Raw genomic sequence first — 21,557 nt, 5'->3', positions numbered from 1 at the left:
GCATCGATCCCAGAGGTGTCTTTCTGTCTGCGGACACCCTTTTAATGCTTGCAATTTAATCTGTTAGAGTAAAAGAGTGGTTTTCAGAAAGGTCGTCCTGATCAGTACTTGCCTGGCCCATCTTCTTAACCAACCCATACACTTGGTATTTCAAGGGCAATCCTTCTGAAAGGTTTCATCTTTGCAATCCAACTTAACTTGGGTTGGCTTTCTAGAAGAATGGACTCTTCAGGAAGGTTCCTGAAGTAATCAGGGGGTGTGTCAAGGGGCAGTTGTTCCTTAAAAGAAAAATTCACAAGTGTCACAGTGGAATGCTTACATGTAGGTGTTTGCTACATTATAAAGTGCTGGTGGATTTTTAATTACAAACATTAACAATGAAAGGTATCTCCATAATTCACTTTCCTGAAGAACGAAAGAACTATCTCGTTCCTTCACTGTCTTGGAGACTCTTTCAACATAAGTGGGGCAGGACAGAGGAACGAATAACCCAGACATTGCATGCAGAAGACAAAAAAAGCAGGATTCATGAACCATGCAGGGGACTCACACCCATATAACTGTACAGTGTGTTGGGGGTGGTGGCTGCAGAGGACAATCTGTACTTGGAAAATGATAGTTGGTGACTGGGCCGCTGAATTTCACGCTCTATGTCTTCACACTCTATATTGCAAACCCATTTGAATAATTTCTTTCCCACTACCACCTGCAGCAGCTGATGGGCATAATCAAGTCTTTCTTAAGGCTTCTCTGTAATGTTCTGAAATCATTTCGCCCAGAAAAAGAAATTCTCTCTGTGTGTGATTCAACAGGAGCCAGCCCAAAGAGCGAAGTCCAGGCTGGAAGTGTAGATCAGTCACAGGGTACCTCCCAGCATCCCTGGGTTCGATAGGAGCACTGACCAAAAGAAACTATTGAAACCCAGCGATTGGTACCTCCCACTTTAGGAGAGGACTCCTTTATTTCCACTCTGCTCTTCTTCCGTTACAGGGCTGAAGCTTTTGTACTTCTCTTTCTCCATTCCACGCTCCAGCTGTGGGTGGATTCGAATGTCTGACAAGAAATTCCCTAATTTCGAAGGCTAATCTCCCCTCAAATTTTAGTCCGGGTGACAGTGACAGGTGGCAAGAGCGCACAGTTGCAGACGGATGTATCAACCCGGATTCATACCCATCTCCATTTGAAGCTGAAGATGACTCAATTATCAGCCAAGTAGGTAGTCAGACATCTGCTGGTATCACCAATCAGCTGCTGTGGCGCTCACTAGCTCCAGCTGGATAGAAATGGTGCGTATGTAGGTGAGAACCTTTTCAAAGGCTTGTTTCCGTCACTATTTAACAGCAGCGAGCAGTAACAGTAGACAGGTGGACACAGCAGGAGTGCCAGCCTCTAAAAGGAAAGTCCCTGCCTCTAAAATGAAGTCCCTGTACCTGCCTTAAGTATCAGAACCCCTTTCCCTAACAGCCCTGCTGTCCCAAACAAGCTTCCAGTATTGAGACGCTAGTCTCCTGGCTAGAGCCACTGTTTCAACTCCCAGCCACCAGTTTGAGACCTTGCCTCTGAAGACAGCTGTCTGGAATTATTCTAGCCAACCAAACTCCTGGATTCTCACCACTGTTTGCAACATTGTGTCAGCTCTCCACTCTCTAGTCATCTATTCCTTTCATCCCTGCCTCTCCTGGATGGAGATGTTCAGGCTGCTCCCTCAGTTGTGGTCATGGGCGCTGGTGGTATAGCATTTGGGTACACCTAGGAAGTAAGTCCATTTGGTAACCGACCCATTACCAGAATCAATCAAACACCGGCATCATCCTATTCCACCAGGGCCAGGATTCAGGGGCGTGGCTGGGATCCCTAATTGGTATCGCCACACACTGCTCCTCTTGATGGGTTCAGGCCTTTGGGCATCTCTAATGAGAAGGGTAAAGGCTTCTGCTGGCCACTATCACTATGGCAGTCAAGTGCTGGTTGTTGGGGCTCAGGCTAGGGGAGCTCAGGCTAGGGGACCAGTGGCTGTTGGAAACAGGGCTGCTTGTGAACCCTCGGTAACTGGTGCGGCCTCGAGAACCATCTCTGAAGGCCTTTTGGATGCCATGGCCCTCATCAGCCTGAATTTCTGAAAGGAGGCAGGGAAAAACCACTCTAGAAACATCATCAATGGTCCTGATGTCGCCAGCAGAGGGGTAAGCACAGGGATGTACTTACCAAGAACTGGCTGGGGGGTGGGGGGGTTCATACAGCCTGCTTATACAGAGAGGGATTTGGACAAATCACAGCCATTTGAATGGCCAATCACAGCCTTGCTTCTAGCACAAACACAAGGCTGTTGCTTTGGATCCATTGGATCCTTGCCCTGAGTCAGTGGAGTCCTTGCACTCGGGAAGTGCGCCCCCTCTGGCCAGAGGGAAATGGTTCCTCCAGCCTCTTGGCTTCATCACACTGCACTAACAAGGGGTGGCAGCACTTTTGAGAGCCAGGACACCCTCTGATACCTTTCACATCGTTGTCCCAAATCCCAGGCATAAGGAGAATCTATGCGGGTGGTTCGGGGGCACGAGGGTGATGCAGTTGGCTATTTGATTGATAGTTCTTCGCTGCTAATTAGGGAGCCGAATTGCACAAAGCTGAGTGTATTTGGCTTATTTACAGGGACATAACCTTCAAATATAATGCTTACAATATAAGCATAGAGAACTTATTAACAATATTATTAACACTACAATTTTAGCAGAACCCAACAGCGTTTTAACAGTGCTTTAATTCTGCCCAATACCCAAGAGAAGTGGGTCCCTCTTGGCCCTACTCCCTGGTATTTACAATTAACATTGAATTATACCTCTGCAGGGAACGGGCCTTTTCCTGCCTGGGTCAACCATCTTTTCCCTTCTGTATGAAATTTGAACTTGTATCTTTTAGAAAACATTATAGCTCAATACTCATCTTTTTTAAAAATTATTATTATTATTATTATTATTATTATTATTATTATTATTACAAGCAGTACAATGTTCCAGATAAACAAAAAAAAAATGCTGCATCAGATGCTCAGCCATTAAATTTATTCCATAGCCTGGCAAAGCACCACCATGTGCTACAATACAGTAGAGCCAATTCCACTCTTCATGCCCATTAGCGGTTACAAATATTTATTCTCAGTTAAAATAACTCTGCTGCTTTTCCAGAAGGAGAGATCTGTAGCTCCCATCGTGAAGACTTCTAATAAAACTCAAGGAAAACTGTAAGCACACAGCATTCCCTGTGTCGATCCGTGTCTCCTGCTATTCCCCTCTTGATTTAAGAGCAGTGTGAAACAGAGACTGCCTTTGCTGGAAAAAGACACCTAAGACAAAAGCAGCATCGGGTGTGGTCTGATCCTGTGCAGCTACTGGGCATTAGGCTTGTCTTTGCCAAAGCCTACCTGGAGAGTTCATTGTAAATGAACTTAATGGTGGGTAAAGGTCCCCAAAGTGTATAAAATGCGCTACACAGCCCAGACTTTACTTAATGTGTGCCATTTAATAAAAGTTAGCAGACCCTGATGCCCAAGCATGCTAATGTGGACTCAGGAACTGAGGACACCATGCTTGTCAACCCTTCCCAACAGCATGGCGGAGGGGGAACTTTCGTCAGCTCCACCTACCACTCCCCTTCCTCTCTTGCAAGCAAAAGTGGAGTGTTTTATTGTTATGACAGAGTTCGGATTAGGACTTGGAGATAAGGTTAATTCTCAGGCTCCTTTGCTATTAAGAGAAATTGACAGATTTGGTGGGATATACTAACCTGAGAGGAATGGTTTTCTTCTTAAGAGAAAGGGTCTTAACTAAATGCTCTCAGTCTCCCAACATATTGGCAGTTTGGAAACAAGCGAGCTGATAAAAAGGGAGGCAAGGAAAGAACTTCACAGAGTTACAGTTTTCTGGCAGTTCCTTTAAGTAGTTTCAGTCACTAGGCTATAAATAAGCTGTATATCTTGATACTGTGATTATTATATAGAATCTAGTTAAAATGTATGGGATTTATTATTATTATTATCATTATTATTATTAAATACATGTTATGAACAAATATATTCACTATTTTTGTTAATAAAAAGCCCACAGTTTCTCAAATGCATTTGAAGTTTGCCAAATCCCTCCTCATCTCCCTACCCTAGTCATGATGGCCTCTCTCATCCTTTAAGCACATCACTGTGACCCTAAAGGAGATTTTACAGTTCTCCTTCTTTCTCTCCCTCTTTTCCTCCATCATATATATATATATATTATATATACACACACATACACATATATACATACTATACATATATACGATGTTAGATAATGTATGTGCATATAATCTAATACATATTGCTCTCTTAAATTCCAATAGTATGCTGTATTTTAATCTCTTTAGAGATCACTTAGCTTTTTCATTTATTGACTCTCTCATTACCACATTTCTCTTATATGAAAAATGGCTACAAAGTATTCTTGTAGTAAATAGTGTGTCTATAGTCTGCCTGGTGGAGGAAACTACTGAAATATAACAAAATTAGGCATCCTCTCTCTTCGATCTGGCTTCTCTGGGTACAGAATTATTTGGAAGCTCACTGGATCCCAGGATCCTGCAGCACTGGGGAAAGGATATAACCTAGCTTGTTAGAAACAGAGATGGTCTTTTGATCAAACACTTGACAAGTCTTAGAGCATATTGTAATGTGTTCTTCGGAGAATTGGACGGTTGTGTTGGAGGAAGTCATTTGTATGTCACATGCCTGAGCGCCCGTGATAACATTGAAAGCCTCCCCATAGCTTGCTACCTCCAGCCCTGCCCGCCCAGCTCCATTCTGTGTGTAATGAACATTATCACAATTACAAGAGTCACTCTATTTCTTGCCAGCGTTGTGTTGTCTATTAGCTCAGTCCCACACATGCTCTGGAGAAGCAACTGTGACTCTGTCCGGAAGGTCAGTTATCTATCATTAGCCAATCATACATGAAACGGCCCCAAGGGATTCAGCACAGACAAAGACACAATGCCAGCCCTCCAAAGACCCCCCCAGGGAGTATCCAACTGGGGTCTGTTTTACAGACTGAAAGGGCAGATGACAGATAAGACACTGCACTTCCTATTTTTACTCCTGTCCCCTTTACCACCAACAGTTCTGCCCTGCATGACAGCCAAGGTTTCTGTGTCCTGTGCCCGCAGTCTGATAACCTTTCTTGCTTGTGTAGTTTTATGATGCCATATGCTTCTTTCTTAAAATAGTGCGAGGGTCCTCTGATGCAAAACCACCAATCAGCTGGCTCCCTGAATGTCAGTGGGATGTTTGGGGGAGGACATATGTGCTTTACCGTTAAAACATATTTTGGCTCAAATTTCTACTGGGTAAAAATGCTAATTTTGAGAAGCCTGGAGACAGATTGAATCGCATTGATTTTTCTGTTTCCCGGGGTGTAAAAGGAAAATAATAGCCCTATCTTCAAGCAGTGTTGCTGTAATAATTAAAAAGGCGATCGCCACGCACAAGCACCTCTGACTGCTCTCTTCCTCTCGACAGCAGACTCCCCTGCAGTGAAAACCACCAGCGTTTCAGTAAACTGCCCAGGCACAAGAATGCTTCTCCCATTGCAGACCTCGGTCATAGTTTATGTTTTAGTCAGCCTTGTATCACTGGGACAAAAGTTGGACTTAATTAACTTAAGGAGAGGAGGGGAAAATGCCTATATAGGCTCGGGGTTTCACATATTTCAGTGGACAGTCTGTTGGTTGCTTCCCATTGGATTCTAATGGGGTAGGACATCGTGGCAGGGGCATTTGTGGTGAAGAGGCTGCTCACCTCATGGTTGCTGGGAAGCCAAAAGAAAGAGAGAGAAGAGGCCAGGCTCTCTATCAAGGGCAAATTCAAGTGACCCAAGTCCCTCCCAAAGTCCCTCTACCTCCCAGGAGTGTCACAGGCTGGGAGCCAAGCCTGCAGCAAGCCTTCGGGGAACGTTTGAATTTGTAGCTACAGCAACTCGTCACTGTCTCACTCTGGAGCACAAATGGGAGCAGAGGCCTCCCTCCATCTTGGTCTTCAGTTCATCGTGCCCAAGTCCCAACTCTTCACCCAGCCCTGCCTGCTCACAGGGTCTTTTAGTTGCACGGGCTGTCGTGCCACCATGCTCCTGAGGATTCGGAAATAGTTGGAGAACAAGGTTAACATGTATAATATCTGTTTTATAAAAAATTAGGTCATGGTCAGTTCCCTGGGCTTTAACGTTGTGCATATAACAATGTTTTGTGAGACCAGGCATGGTGACATGCACCTAAAAATACCAGCACTTTGTCAGCGAAGGCAGGCAGGACTGTGAATTGAAGGTCAGCCTGGGCTGTAGATAGCAAGATCGTGTCTTGAATAAAAAAAGATTATGCATGCATATATAGGTATACATATGAACGTATAAATACACATATGTGATACATGGATGTATGGAGAGAGGGAGATGTCTCATGTCAACTTGTTTGTCTCAAACTTGTTATCTTTAAGATATTTCAATGTATGTTGTCATTTCTCGGTTAGTGAACTTTCTCATTCATGTTTTATTCTACTATGAAACACTTAATATCATTTCTGTGCTAAATAGCTACAAGTAACCTAAGCCTGTCCCCAAAGAAGCCTGTTTCTAAAAGGAACACAAGATTACATGTATATGAAGGATAAGGGTGTATATATCTAACTTAAAATAGAATTTATAATTTGGAACATAATGTTAAAAAAAAACTTTAGAATGGCAAGGCCCACATGTTAATTCTTGGCAATCCTTAACTGTGGCCTAACCTGGGCTTGATTTTTCCCAGCTCTGAGCAGTATTTGATGTCTGATTTTTAGCTTGGGCGGGAAGTCGTTCATGAGTTAGCAACACCGACTTTGAAGATGTCTACTCCTGGAACACCTTGCTGTGTTTCCCACCAGACCTGACCTTTTTTCTGCCAGTCACTAAAATGTCATTTTCTTTAACATCTCGGCTACTAGGGATAAGACTCTTCTACCGGACCCAAGAACTATACTAGGACCATCCTCTTCCCACTTGTGCTAATTCAGAAAAATAAGGAGACTTGCCTCGCCCATCACAGTGAGCTCACAGGCTGGTAATTCTAGCACCGGGGAAGCTGAGGCAACAGGAGGAGGGGCTTAAGGCCACGCCCTATTACATGTTGAGAACCTATTAGGAAACCGAGACCTACAGAGCTCCCCCAAGACAGCGCTGCGACCCGAAACCTAGCGCAGATCATTCTCTGGAGGCCCACCCTCCACTGGTTCTTTCCCTTCCTGTTTTGTTTCAACATCTTCAATCTCTTCTCTTCATATTGCTGTCTGCTCTTTTCAGGAGGATTTTCACAGAACAATCCTGTTAGTAAGCATAATTATTATGAGCCTGGAAGTAAAAAAAAAAAAACCCACTTTATATTTAGCATTTTTAGGGGGGGAAATTCCCTTAGCTAAAACAAACAAAAGTCAAAAAAACACAAAAGCAATCTTGCTCGCGCCATTTAGATGCCTCAAGAGTATTTTTAAGAAGTCCAACTCCAGTTCTAAAATCAGACAGATGAAGTTGCTTCTGTAAACCTTAATGTCCACAGATATCTCCCTGGATTCTGCACCAAACCCCTGCTGGGTTGGATTATGAAACAATAAGGGGGAAATCTGAGGCTGAAAGAATGTTGTCACAGGCTACAAAACTCAGTTTGAAGACTACAGATTCTTTCTAGGCAAACACTACCCCTGGGAGAATCAAACCTTGCATCCTGTGAGGTGCTTTCTAATCTCAACTTGCAAGAGTGATCAAAATAATAACTAGACATGAAAGAGTCAGGGATATTTATAATGTATTATACAAGGCCAGCTGAAGCTAGTTCATGTAGCAGGACCAGTCTATAGGGCTGAATATGACTTCTACTTACACATCCCTCAGTTGCCTGCAATACTCTGCCTCCCGCATCAAGTGCCCATCGCTGTCTTCATGCACAGAATATAAATGTGCTGTGCCACGGCCCCTTATCTGTGGCTTTGCATTCCCCAGCATGCGTTACCCATGATCAACCACTGTCCAAAAATGCTAAATGGAAAATCCCATAAAAGTAATTCATGCATTTTCAACTGCATATCATTCTAAACAGTGAGGTGAACCCTTGTGGTGTGTGTGTGTGTGTGTGTGTGTGTGTGTGTGTGTGTGTGTATGTATGCTTGTGTGTATATGAGTATATGTAGGTATGTGATGTTTGTGTGTCTGTATGTACATGTGTGTATGAGTGTATGTGTGTGTATATGTGTACGTGTATGTGTATATGTGTGATATGTTTGTGTATATGTATGTGTATGTATGTATGAGTGTATGTGGTATATGTGTATGTGTATATATGCATACATATGTATATGAGTGTATGTGTGTGATGTGTGTCTATATATGTATGTGTATATGTGTGTATATATGTGTGTGTATGTATGCACATGTGTATGAGTGTATGTGTGTATGTGTATTTGTGTGTATGTGTGTGTATGAGTGTGGGATGTATGTATATGTATGCATAACGTGTATGTATGTATATGTGTGATATGTGTGTATATATGTATGTGTATGTGTATATGTGTGTGATTACATGTGCATGCATCTAGAAGGGATGTCCTCATGGAGGACAAAAGCTGACATTAGGATGTCCTCTTCTGCTGCTCTACACCTTGCTTTTCTGACACTGGGTTTCTTCACTGAACCAGAAGCTTGCTGCCTTAGGTACAGTGCTAGCCACCAAGCCCCTGGGAGCCTCCTGTGTCAACCCATCCTGCAGACTCTCTTTGCTGGGAGTATAGGCTTGTGCCACCATGCCCAGGTGTTGCACGGAGATCTGAACTCAGGTTCTTGTGCTTGTGCACCTGTCACTTTGCACACTGAACCGTCTCTAGAGCTGGAGTCTTCCCCTTGCTGCTATATCCAGCGCTCCACATGATAGCTACTCTTAACTCATTTAGTAGTTATCTCGGTTATCAGATAATATAATATCGGTATTATAGTCTGTGTTCAAGTAGCCCATATTATACTCTATAATGGCCCTGATGTACAAGGATGGTGAAGTGGGCCATTTGTATCTGCCAAAGGCAAGCTGTGAATTGCTTCCTTTAAATGAAATGGAAAGGGTCTCTACTTACAAGGACAGAAAAAAATCACATGTTGAGTTTGTTAGGGAAAACAGAGTGCATGGCACAGGCTAGGCCAGGCTATGGCCGACCAACTTCAGGCATCCACTAGAAGTCCTGGACCAATCTACTAAATAGGAAAGGCCGGGAGGCTGTGTGTCCTCTAACTCCAGGCTACTTCAGTTCCATCTGCACATCCATTCTATCTCCTGCCACAGCAAACGAAGTACCCACCAAGCAACACCCCCAACACACACATACAGGTACCCCACACATAAATATACACACATGCACACACACTCTACACATACCACACACACACACACACACACATGCACACACACTCTGTATGCACCACACACACACATGCACACACACTCTATACACACCACACACACATGCACACACATTCTACATGCACCACACACACACACACACGCACACACTCTACACAGACACCACACACATATTCACACACGTATGCACACATATATATGCATGCTTACTACACACATGCACCACACATACACACACATATATATATACGTACACAGGCATGTACACATACACACACACCAATACCAATAGTGTAACACCCTTCTGTGTTTGTGAACAATTTGGCATTTTTAACCTTGACTTAATTTTGCCCTACACATTTAGGCCAAATCTAAAAAAATCATAGGCCAGATCTGAAAAGTACTTCCATGTTTTGCGATTGAGAGAATGTTGTTAATATTTAATGAGTACACTAGTTGTCTTGGCCTTATGCAACAGTGACGACAAAGCCGTGGCTTAAAGCAACAGGGCTTTATCATGTCAACGTTCTGGAGGCCACAAGTCCAAGTTTAAGATGAGCCGCGATCCCCACAGATCTTTTGAAAATTTCATCTTTGTCTTTTTCTAGCTCTCATATCAGCTTTCCCGTCTTGGGTCTGTCTTCACAGGGCTTCCTCTTTTGGTCTGACTCTCCGATGTGTCTTTTAAAAAAAAAAGGACTTACTGTTATTTTAATTAAGTGTACATGCATATGGCTAGGTGGGTGTATGTGACCTGAGTGCAGGTGCCCACAGAGGCCTGAGAGGGTATTAGACCCATGGATCTGGAGTTGTAGGAGGTTGCAAACCACTTGATGTGGGTACTGGGAACCAAACTCAAATACTCCATCCACACACATCACTGAGCCAGCCACCTCTCCAGCACCACCCGTGTGTCTTTGATAAAAAACACTTGCTATTGGGCCCACCAACATAATCTAGGATGGTCACTTCATCTCAAGGCCTTTGGTTATATCTGGAAAGATCAGATAAGATCACATCCACACGTTTCAGATACAGATACAGGGATGGGTGCCAGTCGACTCATTGGGGCTCGGAAGGAGAAAGGTGATAAAGGACAATATGGAAACAGGAAGGACAGCAAGAGTCTAAGGCAGGCAAGGACAGAAGCGAGAAAAGATTTTCAAATTCTTCTTGCATCGGGGATGTACGGTAAATTTAGGTTTTCAACGCACACCCCTCTGAATGGTTCCAGAGCTGCCTGGTATTGGCCTTTATGTGTCCTTTTTTGGTAAGAGTTAAAAAAACTTCTTAAGCATATGTCTTGGGTGTCAAATCCCCCCCCCCCCCCATAGGCTCAATGCTTGGTCTTAGCTGATGGAGTTGGTTGGGGGAGGTTTTGGAACCTTCTGGACAGAGAGCCTCGCTGGTAGAGTTACATCCTGCCACAGGGTTCCCCTTGCAGATTATAGGTAGGCCCAGCCTATGACTTAGAGTCTGCCACAGTCCAGTAAATCACATTAAGACGTTATGGTTCCCTTCTCAAAAGACTGGGCCGACAGTGGGCTGATAGCGTCCCAATCAGGAGTGAAAACAAACCCTCCCTCCCTTCACTGACCTTTGCTGGGAATTCTGCCACAGCAGCAAGAAAAGTAGCAGATAGAAAGAGCACAACAAAAGCTCTTTCCTTAATCATGCCCACTCCCTGTTCACTGGGTTTGGAACAGAGGACTCCCAGCTTCTCACATCTAGACTGAGAGCATCTCAAGGGCCTCTGGCGTCACCATAATTCTGCGTTCATCTAGAAAGCCCACTTTTCGGTTACTGCTTCGCTGGCTGACGGCTCCCTCACCTTCAGAACCCAGCACAACTTTCTTTCCTCTACAAGCTTGCATCCTCCCCACTGTGCCTCTTGACACCACCCTCCTGCCCCTACAGATCAGCCACCCTTGAACACCTCTCTCCACATCGCTCTTCCCTGTCCATTCAATCTCCGTAGAACCCCTTCCACACAAGGTCCCAGCCAAGATAATGAATGCGTTGTTCTCTGCGTCTATTCCTGATTGGAGATCTGATGTTTCCATTCAGTGTGTGTGGTTGTTCTTACTGACGTCTGGCCTTTTACCAAGTGCCTCCTCTTCCCCACTAAACTTTAAGCTTGGTGGCACCAGAAGTGCAACCTTTCTTCTGCTGAGCTAAAATACACACTCTTCCCACAGACAATTGATGGCGTCACCAGGCTGATTCCCACAGGGGCCTCTCCTCCCCTTACTGTGTATCCAGGTCTCCTGAAGATCTTGTTAAAATGCAGATTTGGATCTGCAGTTGTAATAGGCTCCTTGAATCTGCTGGTCTTTGGGATTGCATTTTCAGTAGCAGAGTCTCCCTCCGGACACCAAACCAATTTAAGAATGGGCTCTTCAGGGGTTGGAGATTTAGCTCAGTGGTAGAGCACTTGCCTAGCAAGCGCAAGGCCCTGGGTTTGGTCCTCAGCTCCAGGGGGAAAAAAAAAGAATGGGTTCTTCAAGTCAAGTGTCAGATAGGATGGAAGAAGGTTGCCATTCAAATAAGGGACAATGCGATCCATTGTCATGGCTCCTAACTATTTAGATTATCAGGGTAAAAAGCCCAGGAATGCCACCTGAGGTGCGGCATGTGGCAGAGCCCTGTTTGAGGTGACAGAATTCGTGGGGAGTGTCTTTCCCTTCAATATAATATGTTCTCCCTTGCTTTTAAAGGTGAGGAAAAGTCCCGCTGGATTTCTTTTTCATATAGTACTTTAGGATGGCCGTTTTCTTGATGCAAGGGAGAGGAAAACTACCAACAGCAAGGATTGAGTTAAGCCAGAACAGGCTAATCATTAGGCATGAGTTGTCTGTGGGTGGAGACGAGCATCCCTTGACACCAAGAGCTATCTGTTAGGATGTTTTAACAGCAGACATCAGAAGCAAGCTTCAGCGAAGAGGTACACAGTGCACAGAACAAGGTCAAGAGCAAACACAGGGAACACATTCCCATCAGCCCCGCTACTTGCTGAAGTAAAGTGGTGCCAGAAACCGCCAGACACAACTGCCAGCGCTCCATGTTTTGGACTCTGGTCCTCTGAGCCAACCTTCTGTTGTAGCGATAGGAAAGGCAGCTCTGTCCTTCAGCCTCAGGTATAAATCGTCATACACCTAAGAACCACAAGGTTGTGGGGCGGGAACGGACAATCCTTCAGCCTCCCTGTTGATTATAGCAGCTGCTGGCCAGGCGTGCTTGCTATGCTCTTAAGTTGTAGCTAGTGCAACTGAGAAACTGGGTCTTAACTTTATTGCCCTGCAATGTATTAATATGTAAATAGCTTCATATCACAAACAGATACCGCCAGGCAGCACCAGTTAGAGGATGCCAACGTGGGGAGGACAGCTAGGAAGAGGGAGCACCAACCAAGTAGCTGTCCAAGGCAAGCCAATTCTTCCTGCACATTTCTCTTGAATAAAAGGCCCCCCGCCTTCAGGGCACATCCTTTGATAGGTGAGCTTTTGCTAGCAGCTATGTCCGAGTTCGATATGCTACAGTCACGATGATACTTGGCCAATTAAGATCAGGACACACAGCCTTGGGTCAGGCTTAGTGTTTAGGGAGTGAATAACAGATTGCTTCCAGTCTAGTTGTTTTAATAAGGCCAGAAGGGGTTGACACAAGTCTTCCCGTTCTGACCTGTGGGGCAGAAAGTGAGGTTGGACAGGCTAGCAATGCTCAAAACACTGTTTTAAAGAGATGTAATGTGCTTCGAGCACAGTTTCTCTCTACTTGGCAGAGCTAAGAGGAAACTTGGGACGAAGGCAAGGCCTAAGGATTAGAAAATTCGTTTGCCCATGGCGTAATGAGATTCATCCCTCTAGGCATCCAAACAATATTACAAATCTATCTTTGTCATCTCCCAGGTACAAGGTCTCATGAGCTGGGGACCCAGTGGGCACCTGGTCTGAGAGGAACAGACGCAGTGGTACTTACTTAGGGCTGATCTGGCTGATGACCTGGCTGAGAAGGGAAACGTTACCAAATCCCTCAATGGACACTTGTACAAAGGGGGATCTGATTAAAGAAAGCACCTCACCAACATCTGTCCCTTGCTCTGTTGCTGACATTCCTTCCAGGGTAGAGGGTAGATAGTGGCAGCGGACACTGACTTACCGATGATAAAATAAACGTGACATCGCTTGTGCCGGTTTGGGCTGACAGTTGGTGAGATGGTAGGCTTAGTGTGCCTAGAAACAACACGAGGTAGCCCATGATCATCCTCCTGCACTGAGCCTCCCCTGGGAAAGAACCCTTCATGCTAAACCTGCCTGGTTAGGGGACAGACAACAGTGACCTGTCCCTCGTGTAGGTTGGTTTGAAAGTTAGCACCCGGGCTGGAGAGATGGCTCAGCAGTTAAGAGCACCCGACTGCTCTTCCAGAGGTCATGAGTTCAATTCCCAGCAACCACATGGTGGCTCACAACCATCTGTAAGGAGATCCGATGCCCTCTTCTGGTGTATCCGAAGACAGCTACAGTGTACTTATATATATAATAAATAAAATAAATCTTTAAAAAAAAAAAAAAGAAAGTTAGCACCCAGCAAGTTCTTGGTAACAACCGGAAGTGACGGAATGACTGTGGATTCTTTAATTGACACTCTTTTGGTGGGCTCAGAAAGAGGGAAAAGAAGGCAAGTTTGGGGACCAGAAGGAATGGGACATTGTGGAAAGAACAAGGACGCTGACACACCTGGCTGTAAATAACTATTTCTTTTGTTCATGCTTCATCAAAATCCCCTGGGGAGCTTGTTAACCGGCACAGACCCCACCCAGGCTCTACAATGACCTATGAAACCCAAAGTCCGGGCCCCAAAGTCCTTTTCTTTTTAAGTAAACGTATAAGATGTTTGGGAAGTGTAGCTTCTTCTCAACGCCTTGATTCCCTGAAAGGTGCTTTAGGAGTGTCCTGTAAATAAGTGGGTGGGTTTTAAACACAAAGTGACCTTTAAAAGTCACTCATAGCAATCAAAAATTCAACAAATAAGGCTGTAGATTTGCCTTCTTTCTGGAACTGTTTTCTGGAACTCTTCATAGTATCCCCTGCCTTGCTTGGCCTGCGATCACAGAGCAATGGCAGCTAAAGAGCATCCAGTGAATTACCTAGTGTTCCTGAGTTGCACGTTTGAGAATGGCTGGAAGATGGATTTTCCGTAAAGTCCCCTTCCTCTCGGGGAAGGTTTTCCATCAGTAGCAAAAGCATCAAGGATGCTGTAACAGGTTGCCTAGTCCTGGGATGTGGTTGGACCCGCCCGAGAATATAATTCGTTCTGGCCTCAGTTCCACCCTAGAGCTGGGACAGCCGCCTGCTGTAGTACATCTTGCTTGCATTTGGCAGCGGGAGTCCTGGAAGGGGGGTGGCTGTGGCATCTTGCCCTGAGTTTCCAGAGTGAAGGTGGCTACAAACCCCTGCTGGTTGGGAGCTGCGGGTGCTACGTGGGGTGGGGCCGCCCTGGGGAGACGAGCCCAGGAGACCCAGAGCTTCGCTGGTAGAAGAGCGGGTCCAGCACTCCGCAACCCTTCCCACCTCCACCCCGCCCCGGGGTCTCGGAATTTGCCCGGGCTCGAAGAGGTCAAGACCTCGAGCGCGCCATCCAGCCCCGCCCCGCCCTGCAGTGGCGCTGGTGTGGCGTGGGGGCATGCGGGCGCGGCCGGGGGACGCGAGTGGCAGTGCGCGGGGCGGCGATCAGCGACCGGCCCCGGACGCCCGGGAAGCGGATGGCGGAACCCACGCGCGCCGCGAAGCCGCGCTGCAGACAGGGCGCCTTGCCAGGCGCCAGCGCCGCCGTGAAGCCCAAAAAGAAAGCTTTTTATTTGCTGAGCATGAAGCCCCCGAAGGACCCCGCCCCCAACAACAATAACAACGTGTCGTTTGTGATCCACTGTCAACTGGGCAAGGAGATCAAGCACATTTGCAGCAACTGCAGCCGGGGGGAGGACGGCCGCGACGGTGAGTGCCCCGCGCGTCGGGGAGGTGGCGGGAAGGTGGCTCTGCCAGTCAATGGTCCCGGGGCTGGTGGAATCTGCTACCTGGACGACTGCGGGGACCTTTGCTCTCCGCAACCTGGCCCTGCACTTTGCAGAGTGTCACGGGAGCCAGTGGGCTTGCAGCAGCGCGCAAAGAATCAACTATAGGGCTTTGATTTGACAAGATGGGGGTCTCAAGGGATCTGTCCACAGCAGCAACAAAAGCTTTTTAAAAAGATGTTACATCTTCTCCCCCGCCCCAGCCCCCACCCCCAGCCCCATCTCTGCGGGCTCCACAACTGTGAGATTTGCCGGGTTAGCTTACAAATTGTGAGCTTCCTTCAGGTGGGTTCCCTGGAAGAAGTCATTGGTTTTGACCTCTGAGGGACCCAGCTCACTGAGCATTTGTGGAGTTATGTGGAATGGTGTCCCTTTAGAGTAAAATATGGCTGTGGTGTTTGTTTGTTTGTTTGTTTGTTTGTTTGTTTATTGAGTGCTACTGCTCGTCCCTCTTGGACTGATGCCTAGTGCTCAGAGTGGGGGAGGTGCAGGCAGCAGCCCCGGGGCAGAAAGAGCCAAGGACCGGGGACAGTTGGTGCTGAGGAAGCCTCTGCTTGTGTGGATGCCTCTGTGGAGGTGCCTTCGTACGAGCTGGCAATTCCCCAGCAGCTCGCTGTGCAGATTCAGGAGGGCCAATGAAGGTCGCGGAAAAGTTTTAAGCAGCAGATCTAACAGAGGCCAGGCCTGAGCTCAAGGCTCAGCCCCAGTACACCTGCTTGCACAGGCGGCTTTCCAGCATTCCCTTTGGAAGAACAGATAAGACTTAGAGTCCCCTGTTCTCCGCTGGCCTCAGAAGGGCTCGGTAATGAAGTGAGTGTGGACAGCCTAATGTCTTTTCAAAATTAGAGTCCTGCTAGGGTAATTATAGTTTTGTTTGATTAAAATGTGAGAGAGGCTGTGTGGCATGGAGTCACCCAAAAGCAAACTGGGACAGTACTGGAGGTGGGAGGACAGAGCTAGGCCCTTCCAGCTGGGTTTCATGGTGTTTAAAACACACATGTTGACATGTGTTTGTTTCTTATGCTGACTGCCAAACTAGAGACAGCAAGATGAGGGCATACACTCAGATTAATTGGACCCCAAACTAGACCTTTCCCATACAGTATAATGGAGAATGTGACGAGAGCCAAGCTTATTAAATGCCAGTCACTCTGTTGACCGAATGGTGTCCCAAATGGGCTGCTTCCCCATTCGTGGGAGTTTGTTTAAATGAGTGTCTTCTGTGCTCTGCTATACTAAGGAAAGGGTGTTTCCACACTCAAGGATATATGCTATATATGTAATTATGAGCTCCATCATGGGGGTGGATAGCATGTACCATGTGCTATTCAAGACAGGCATGTGTTTTAACCTGCAGTCTGCCTTCCTCTTATGACACATGTTTTCTCCATAGCCTCGAATTTCAGAATGCCCTCAGGAGTACATACTCAAGGATGTTCTCATATCACTTAACACAGTATTTACTTGTAGGAGATCTATATACGAGGAGGGCTAAGGTCATAGTGCCTAATTTTTACCTAATTTTGTACCACTATACCAGGTATGTGGTACTCTCATTCGTTGAGTGCAATAAGAGTGTGGTAATAGTTGGGGTTCATTCTTTTTATGTATGGCAGGAACATCAGAATATTTTATTCCATTCACTGAGTGTGTGTGTGTGTGTGTGTGTGTGTGTGTGGTGTGGTATATGTGTGTGTGTGCATGTGTATGTGAGTGTGTGTGTGTGTATGTGTGTGAGTATGTGTGTGCATGTGGTGTGTGTTCATGTGTGTGTGCATGTGTGTACGTGTGTGTGAGAAATGTGTGTGGTGTGTGTGCATGCGTGTGTATGTGTGTGAGTGTGAGTGTATAAGTGTATGTGTGAGTGTGTGAGTGTGAGATTGTGTGTGTGGTGTGTGTGTGAGTGTATATGTGTGTATGTATGTGTGGTGTGTGTGCATGTATGTGTGTGCATGTATATGTGTATGTGTGTGTGTGAGTTTGTGAGTATGAGAGTGTATATGTGCATGTGTGTATGTGTGAGTGTGTGACTGTGAGATTTTGTGTGTGCATGTTGTGTGTGTGGTGTGCGTGTATGTGTGTGCATATGTGTGTATGTGTGTGAGAGAATATGTGTGTGTGCATGTGTATGTGAGTGTGTGTGTATGTGTGTGAGTATGTGTGTGCATGTGGTGTATGTTCATGTGTGTGTGCATGTGTGTACGTGTGTGTGAGAAATGTGTGTGGTGTGTGTGCATGCGTGTGTATGTGTGTGAGTGTGAGTGTATAAGTGTATGTGTGAGTGTGTGAGTGTGAGATTGTGTGTGTGGTGTGTGTGTGCGTGTATATGTGTGTATGTATGTGTGGTGTGTGTGCATGTATGTGTGTGCATGTATATGTGTATGTGTGTATGTGTGTGAGTTTGTATGAGAGTGTATATGTGCATGTGTGTATGTGTGAGTGTGTGACTGTGAGATTGTGTGTGTGCATGTTGTGTGTGTGGTGTGCGTGTATGTGTGTGCATATGTGTGTATGTGTGTGAGAGAATATGTGTGTGTGTGCATGTGTGAGTGTGGGTGCCAGGTCACCCATGTGGAGGTCAGAGAAGAATAATTTCCAGGAGTTAGTTCTTTCCTTCCACCGTGTAGGTCTCAGGGATCAAACTCTGGTCCTCGGGATCTGTGCCAAGGGCTTCAATCTGCTCAGCACTTCACCTGAGCAATGGCAGACTCCTCCCAAAGCTCAATGGAGGAAAACCTTCCTTGTCTTCTACTTCCTCTCTGTGGTGCGGGGGATAGAAGCCAGGGTCTTCCACGTGCCAGGCGAGCACACTCTCCTTCAGAGCCACTCTTCCAGCTGGAGACAGATGCTTACGGTGGAGCTTGCTTCTGCAGCGTCTCACTCTGCAAGTCTGTCCAGCTCCTTATCCAACCCTAAAACGGTCACTTAGCTGCAGCCAGAAAGAATTCTGGCCCGTTTAAGGAGTCTTCCCTTAAAATGACAATTGTTGTAAACATTTAAAGCATATTTTACTAATTTTGCCACCTAAAGATTTCCTAGAACCAAATGTCTTTAGCTGATACACAGTAAATTTTAAAAGAAAAGGCTATTCTTGACTAGTTGAAGAGGATACAAAACTACACTTTAGCCACTAACTTTTTAAAATTACATTTATTCATTTGTGTGTGTGTGCACATGTACATGTCCACATGCCATCATACATGTGTGTAGATCAGAGGACACCCTAAGGTACTTAGGTCTCTTCTTCCAAACTGTGAATCCCAGGGATTGAACTGAGGCCATCAGGCTGTGGTGTCTGGTGTCTTTCCTTTCTGAGCCATTTGCTGGCTACAGAGATTATCTTTTTGTTCAACTCTTTTTAAATTTCTTAATATTTGTGCATCAGTATTAAAGATGGTTTTGTTGACCTTATTTTAAGTCAATCTCTTTAATATGAATGAGAACAAAACACGGTAGAATAAATCCACCACTCGTTCATGGCCAGTTTGTGCTTCTGCCCATCTTTGCTGTCTGCATTCGGTACTGAAGCTACTCTCAGAAAAGGGAGAGTGAACTGATGTAACATAATTTCTTCAGCGCTAAAGGCCACAGAGTTTCAAACACAGCATAAAACAAAGGCATATAATGTTTTCTCTCAGAGTGCCAGCCTCTTTGTTTTGGGATGGTTTTCATTTCTTCCCCTTCGGGACATCTAGGACTACAGGGTCCCAACCTTCCTAATGTTGCAACCCTTAAATACAGTTCCTCATGCTGTGGGAACCATCTCCCAACCATAAAATCATTTCCTTGCTACTTCATAACTGTAATTTTGCTACTGCTATGAATCAGAATGGAAATATCTGTGTTTTCTCGTGCTCTTAAGTGACTTCTGTGGGAGGGTTTTTTGACCCTCAGAGGGATTATGAGCCACAGGTTGAGAATTGCTGATTTAGAGAATTTAGAATTGTGTGTGTGTGTGTGTGTGTGAGTGTGTGTGCATGTGTGTTTGTGTGTGTGTACGTGTTTGTGTGTGTGTGGTGTATGTGGTCTGTGTTTGTGTGTGTGTGTGGTGTGTTTGTGTTTGTGTGTTTGTGTGTGTGTGTATGTGTGGTGTGTGTTTGTGTGTATATGTGTGGTGTGTGTGTGTGGTGTGTGTGTATATGTGTGTGTATGTGTGGTGTGTGTGTGTATGTGTGTGTATGTGTGGTGTGTGTGTTTGTGTGTGTGTATTTGTGTATGTGTGGTGTGTGTGTTTGTGTGGTGTGTGTGTGTTTGTGTGTATGTGTGTGGTGTGTGTGTGTATGGTGTGTGTTTGTGGTGTGTGTGTGTGTGTTTATAGTTGTGTGCATTTACTATCAAATAAGCTGAGCTAATGAGAGTCACAAATGAGGAGAAACAGCAGAATTTTCTGGTATATTTTTCAAAAACTGTTTGGCAGGCTGACTGGTAGGAAGAAAGGGGAAATGTATACCTAAGTGAAGGAGAAATTATGTATATCGTAAAGCTATGAGAAATGATTACATTTCCACTAAAATTTTACATTGGAAGTCACTAGGAAGGTACTATTTCATTTATAAATGATTAAAAAAGTAAGTAAACAAAGACATCCAAAACAGAAGGGAAATATTTCTGTATATAATTTCATGAGCAGTTTCTACTGTTATGTTAACTCCTTGTGACTCTGAATCGTGGTGAACTATTTTTTGAAAGCGGTCTCTCTGCTGATAGCTAAGGTGCGGGTGGCAGTGTGGCTCAGTGGTAGAGCATGGGCACAGGTGTGACTCTCTGGGGTCTATCCCCAGCATCGCACACAAACAAAACCATTCCAGTGAAGATGTCTTTTCATTAGAAACAAAACATGTTAACGGTTGTGAGACACACTCCGGAGGCTCAGGCCTGTCTTTTCAGTGACACTTTGAAAGTAATAAAAAATGGCAGTCGGAAAAACGAGGCATTACCGGTTACTGATCAATATGCTAGCCTGTCCTGATGCACTTCAGCAATGATTCCTGTCTCTGGACACACATGCTAGCACATCAATCCACTGACTGGACACACATGCTAGCACATCAATCCACTGACTGGACACACATGCTAGCACATCAATCCACTGACTGGCTGAACAGACCTCTGGGTTTGAGTTTAGGAGCTGAAACTATTCATCGTGTTTCTTAGTCAACTCTCATATGATTTTTTAAAAATGGTTTTTATTTTTGAGACAGGGTTTCACTGGATAGCCCAGGTTAGCCCCAAATGCATGGGAACCCTCCCGCCTCGGGATTAGAACTGTGCACATGTGCCACTATGCCTAATTTTTCCATGTGGATGTTGAAGGGAGAATTGTCCTGCATCTTCGTTACATGAACTGTAGGCTCTGGGCAGGACAACCTCTGAGGAAAACATGCCCTGTAGGTTTCTATGCCCCCTTCCCTCCTTTTACCGAGGAGATAGGGGAGTGCAGAGTAGCCAGTCCTTCAAAGTTAAGCTACCACTTGATGCCCGGGATGCTAGCAGAAGGGTACAGGAGGCAAGACGCAGCTTCCAGCGGTGGTCCACAGCTGGATCCTAGAACGTTCCTGTCTGCAAATCAAGCCTCTTCCACTTGCTAGCCGGGTAGGATATTACAGTATTATTTAATGCACGGAATTACGAGGATTAAATGAGATAATTGGTACAAAGCACTTAGCATGGTGCCTGGCAAGGGAACGCGCTTGAAAAATATTAGCTGCGATTACTATCATTTGTCTGGGTACTGCAAATGTCCAATTTTGCCTTGGGTTTTTCCTTCTGCTGTACTATGGTGTATTGCCTCTTGTGTAATTAAATTTCTTGACTTGGGTCCAAGATGAAAACGTTCTTCTCCATAGCTCATGTTTAAAACATATGTTTTGATATCCTAAGTAAAAGAACGAACGCTATGTGTGGGCCCAAATTTATACCAATGAAGTCCTTCTACAGACAAGTAAGTAGCCTAAGTAGACAGATTGAGACAGATCCACTTACTTCTCAGGGAACACAGGGATGAGAGAGGACGCAAGCACAAGGGCTGAGGGTGTAGTTT

At 45.4% G+C, this 21,557-nt stretch overlaps 1 protein-coding gene across 21 annotated transcripts in view; it reads left to right on the top strand.

Moving 5' to 3' along the window:
* Phactr1 (phosphatase and actin regulator 1) overlaps positions 1 to 21,557 on the top strand; it is a 477,602-nt gene that overhangs the window by 225,750 nt on the left and 230,295 nt on the right. For 2 of the 21 annotated variants that reach the window (NM_001440174.1, NM_001440172.1), the window contains 1 exon segment: positions 14,775 to 15,440. In NM_001440174.1, the coding sequence (NP_001427103.1) occupies positions 15,209 to 15,440 (232 nt within the window). In that variant the 5' untranslated portion in view covers positions 14,775 to 15,208. 21 annotated transcript variants of the gene reach the window in all.

Source organism: Rattus norvegicus, chromosome 17, assembly GCF_021556685.1.
Source record: "Rattus norvegicus strain SHRSP/BbbUtx chromosome 17, alternate assembly SHRSP_T2T, whole genome shotgun sequence".
Classification (NCBI taxonomy): Eukaryota; Metazoa; Chordata; class Mammalia; order Rodentia; family Muridae; genus Rattus; species Rattus norvegicus.
This window is presented reverse-complemented; position numbering and strand designations above follow the sequence as displayed.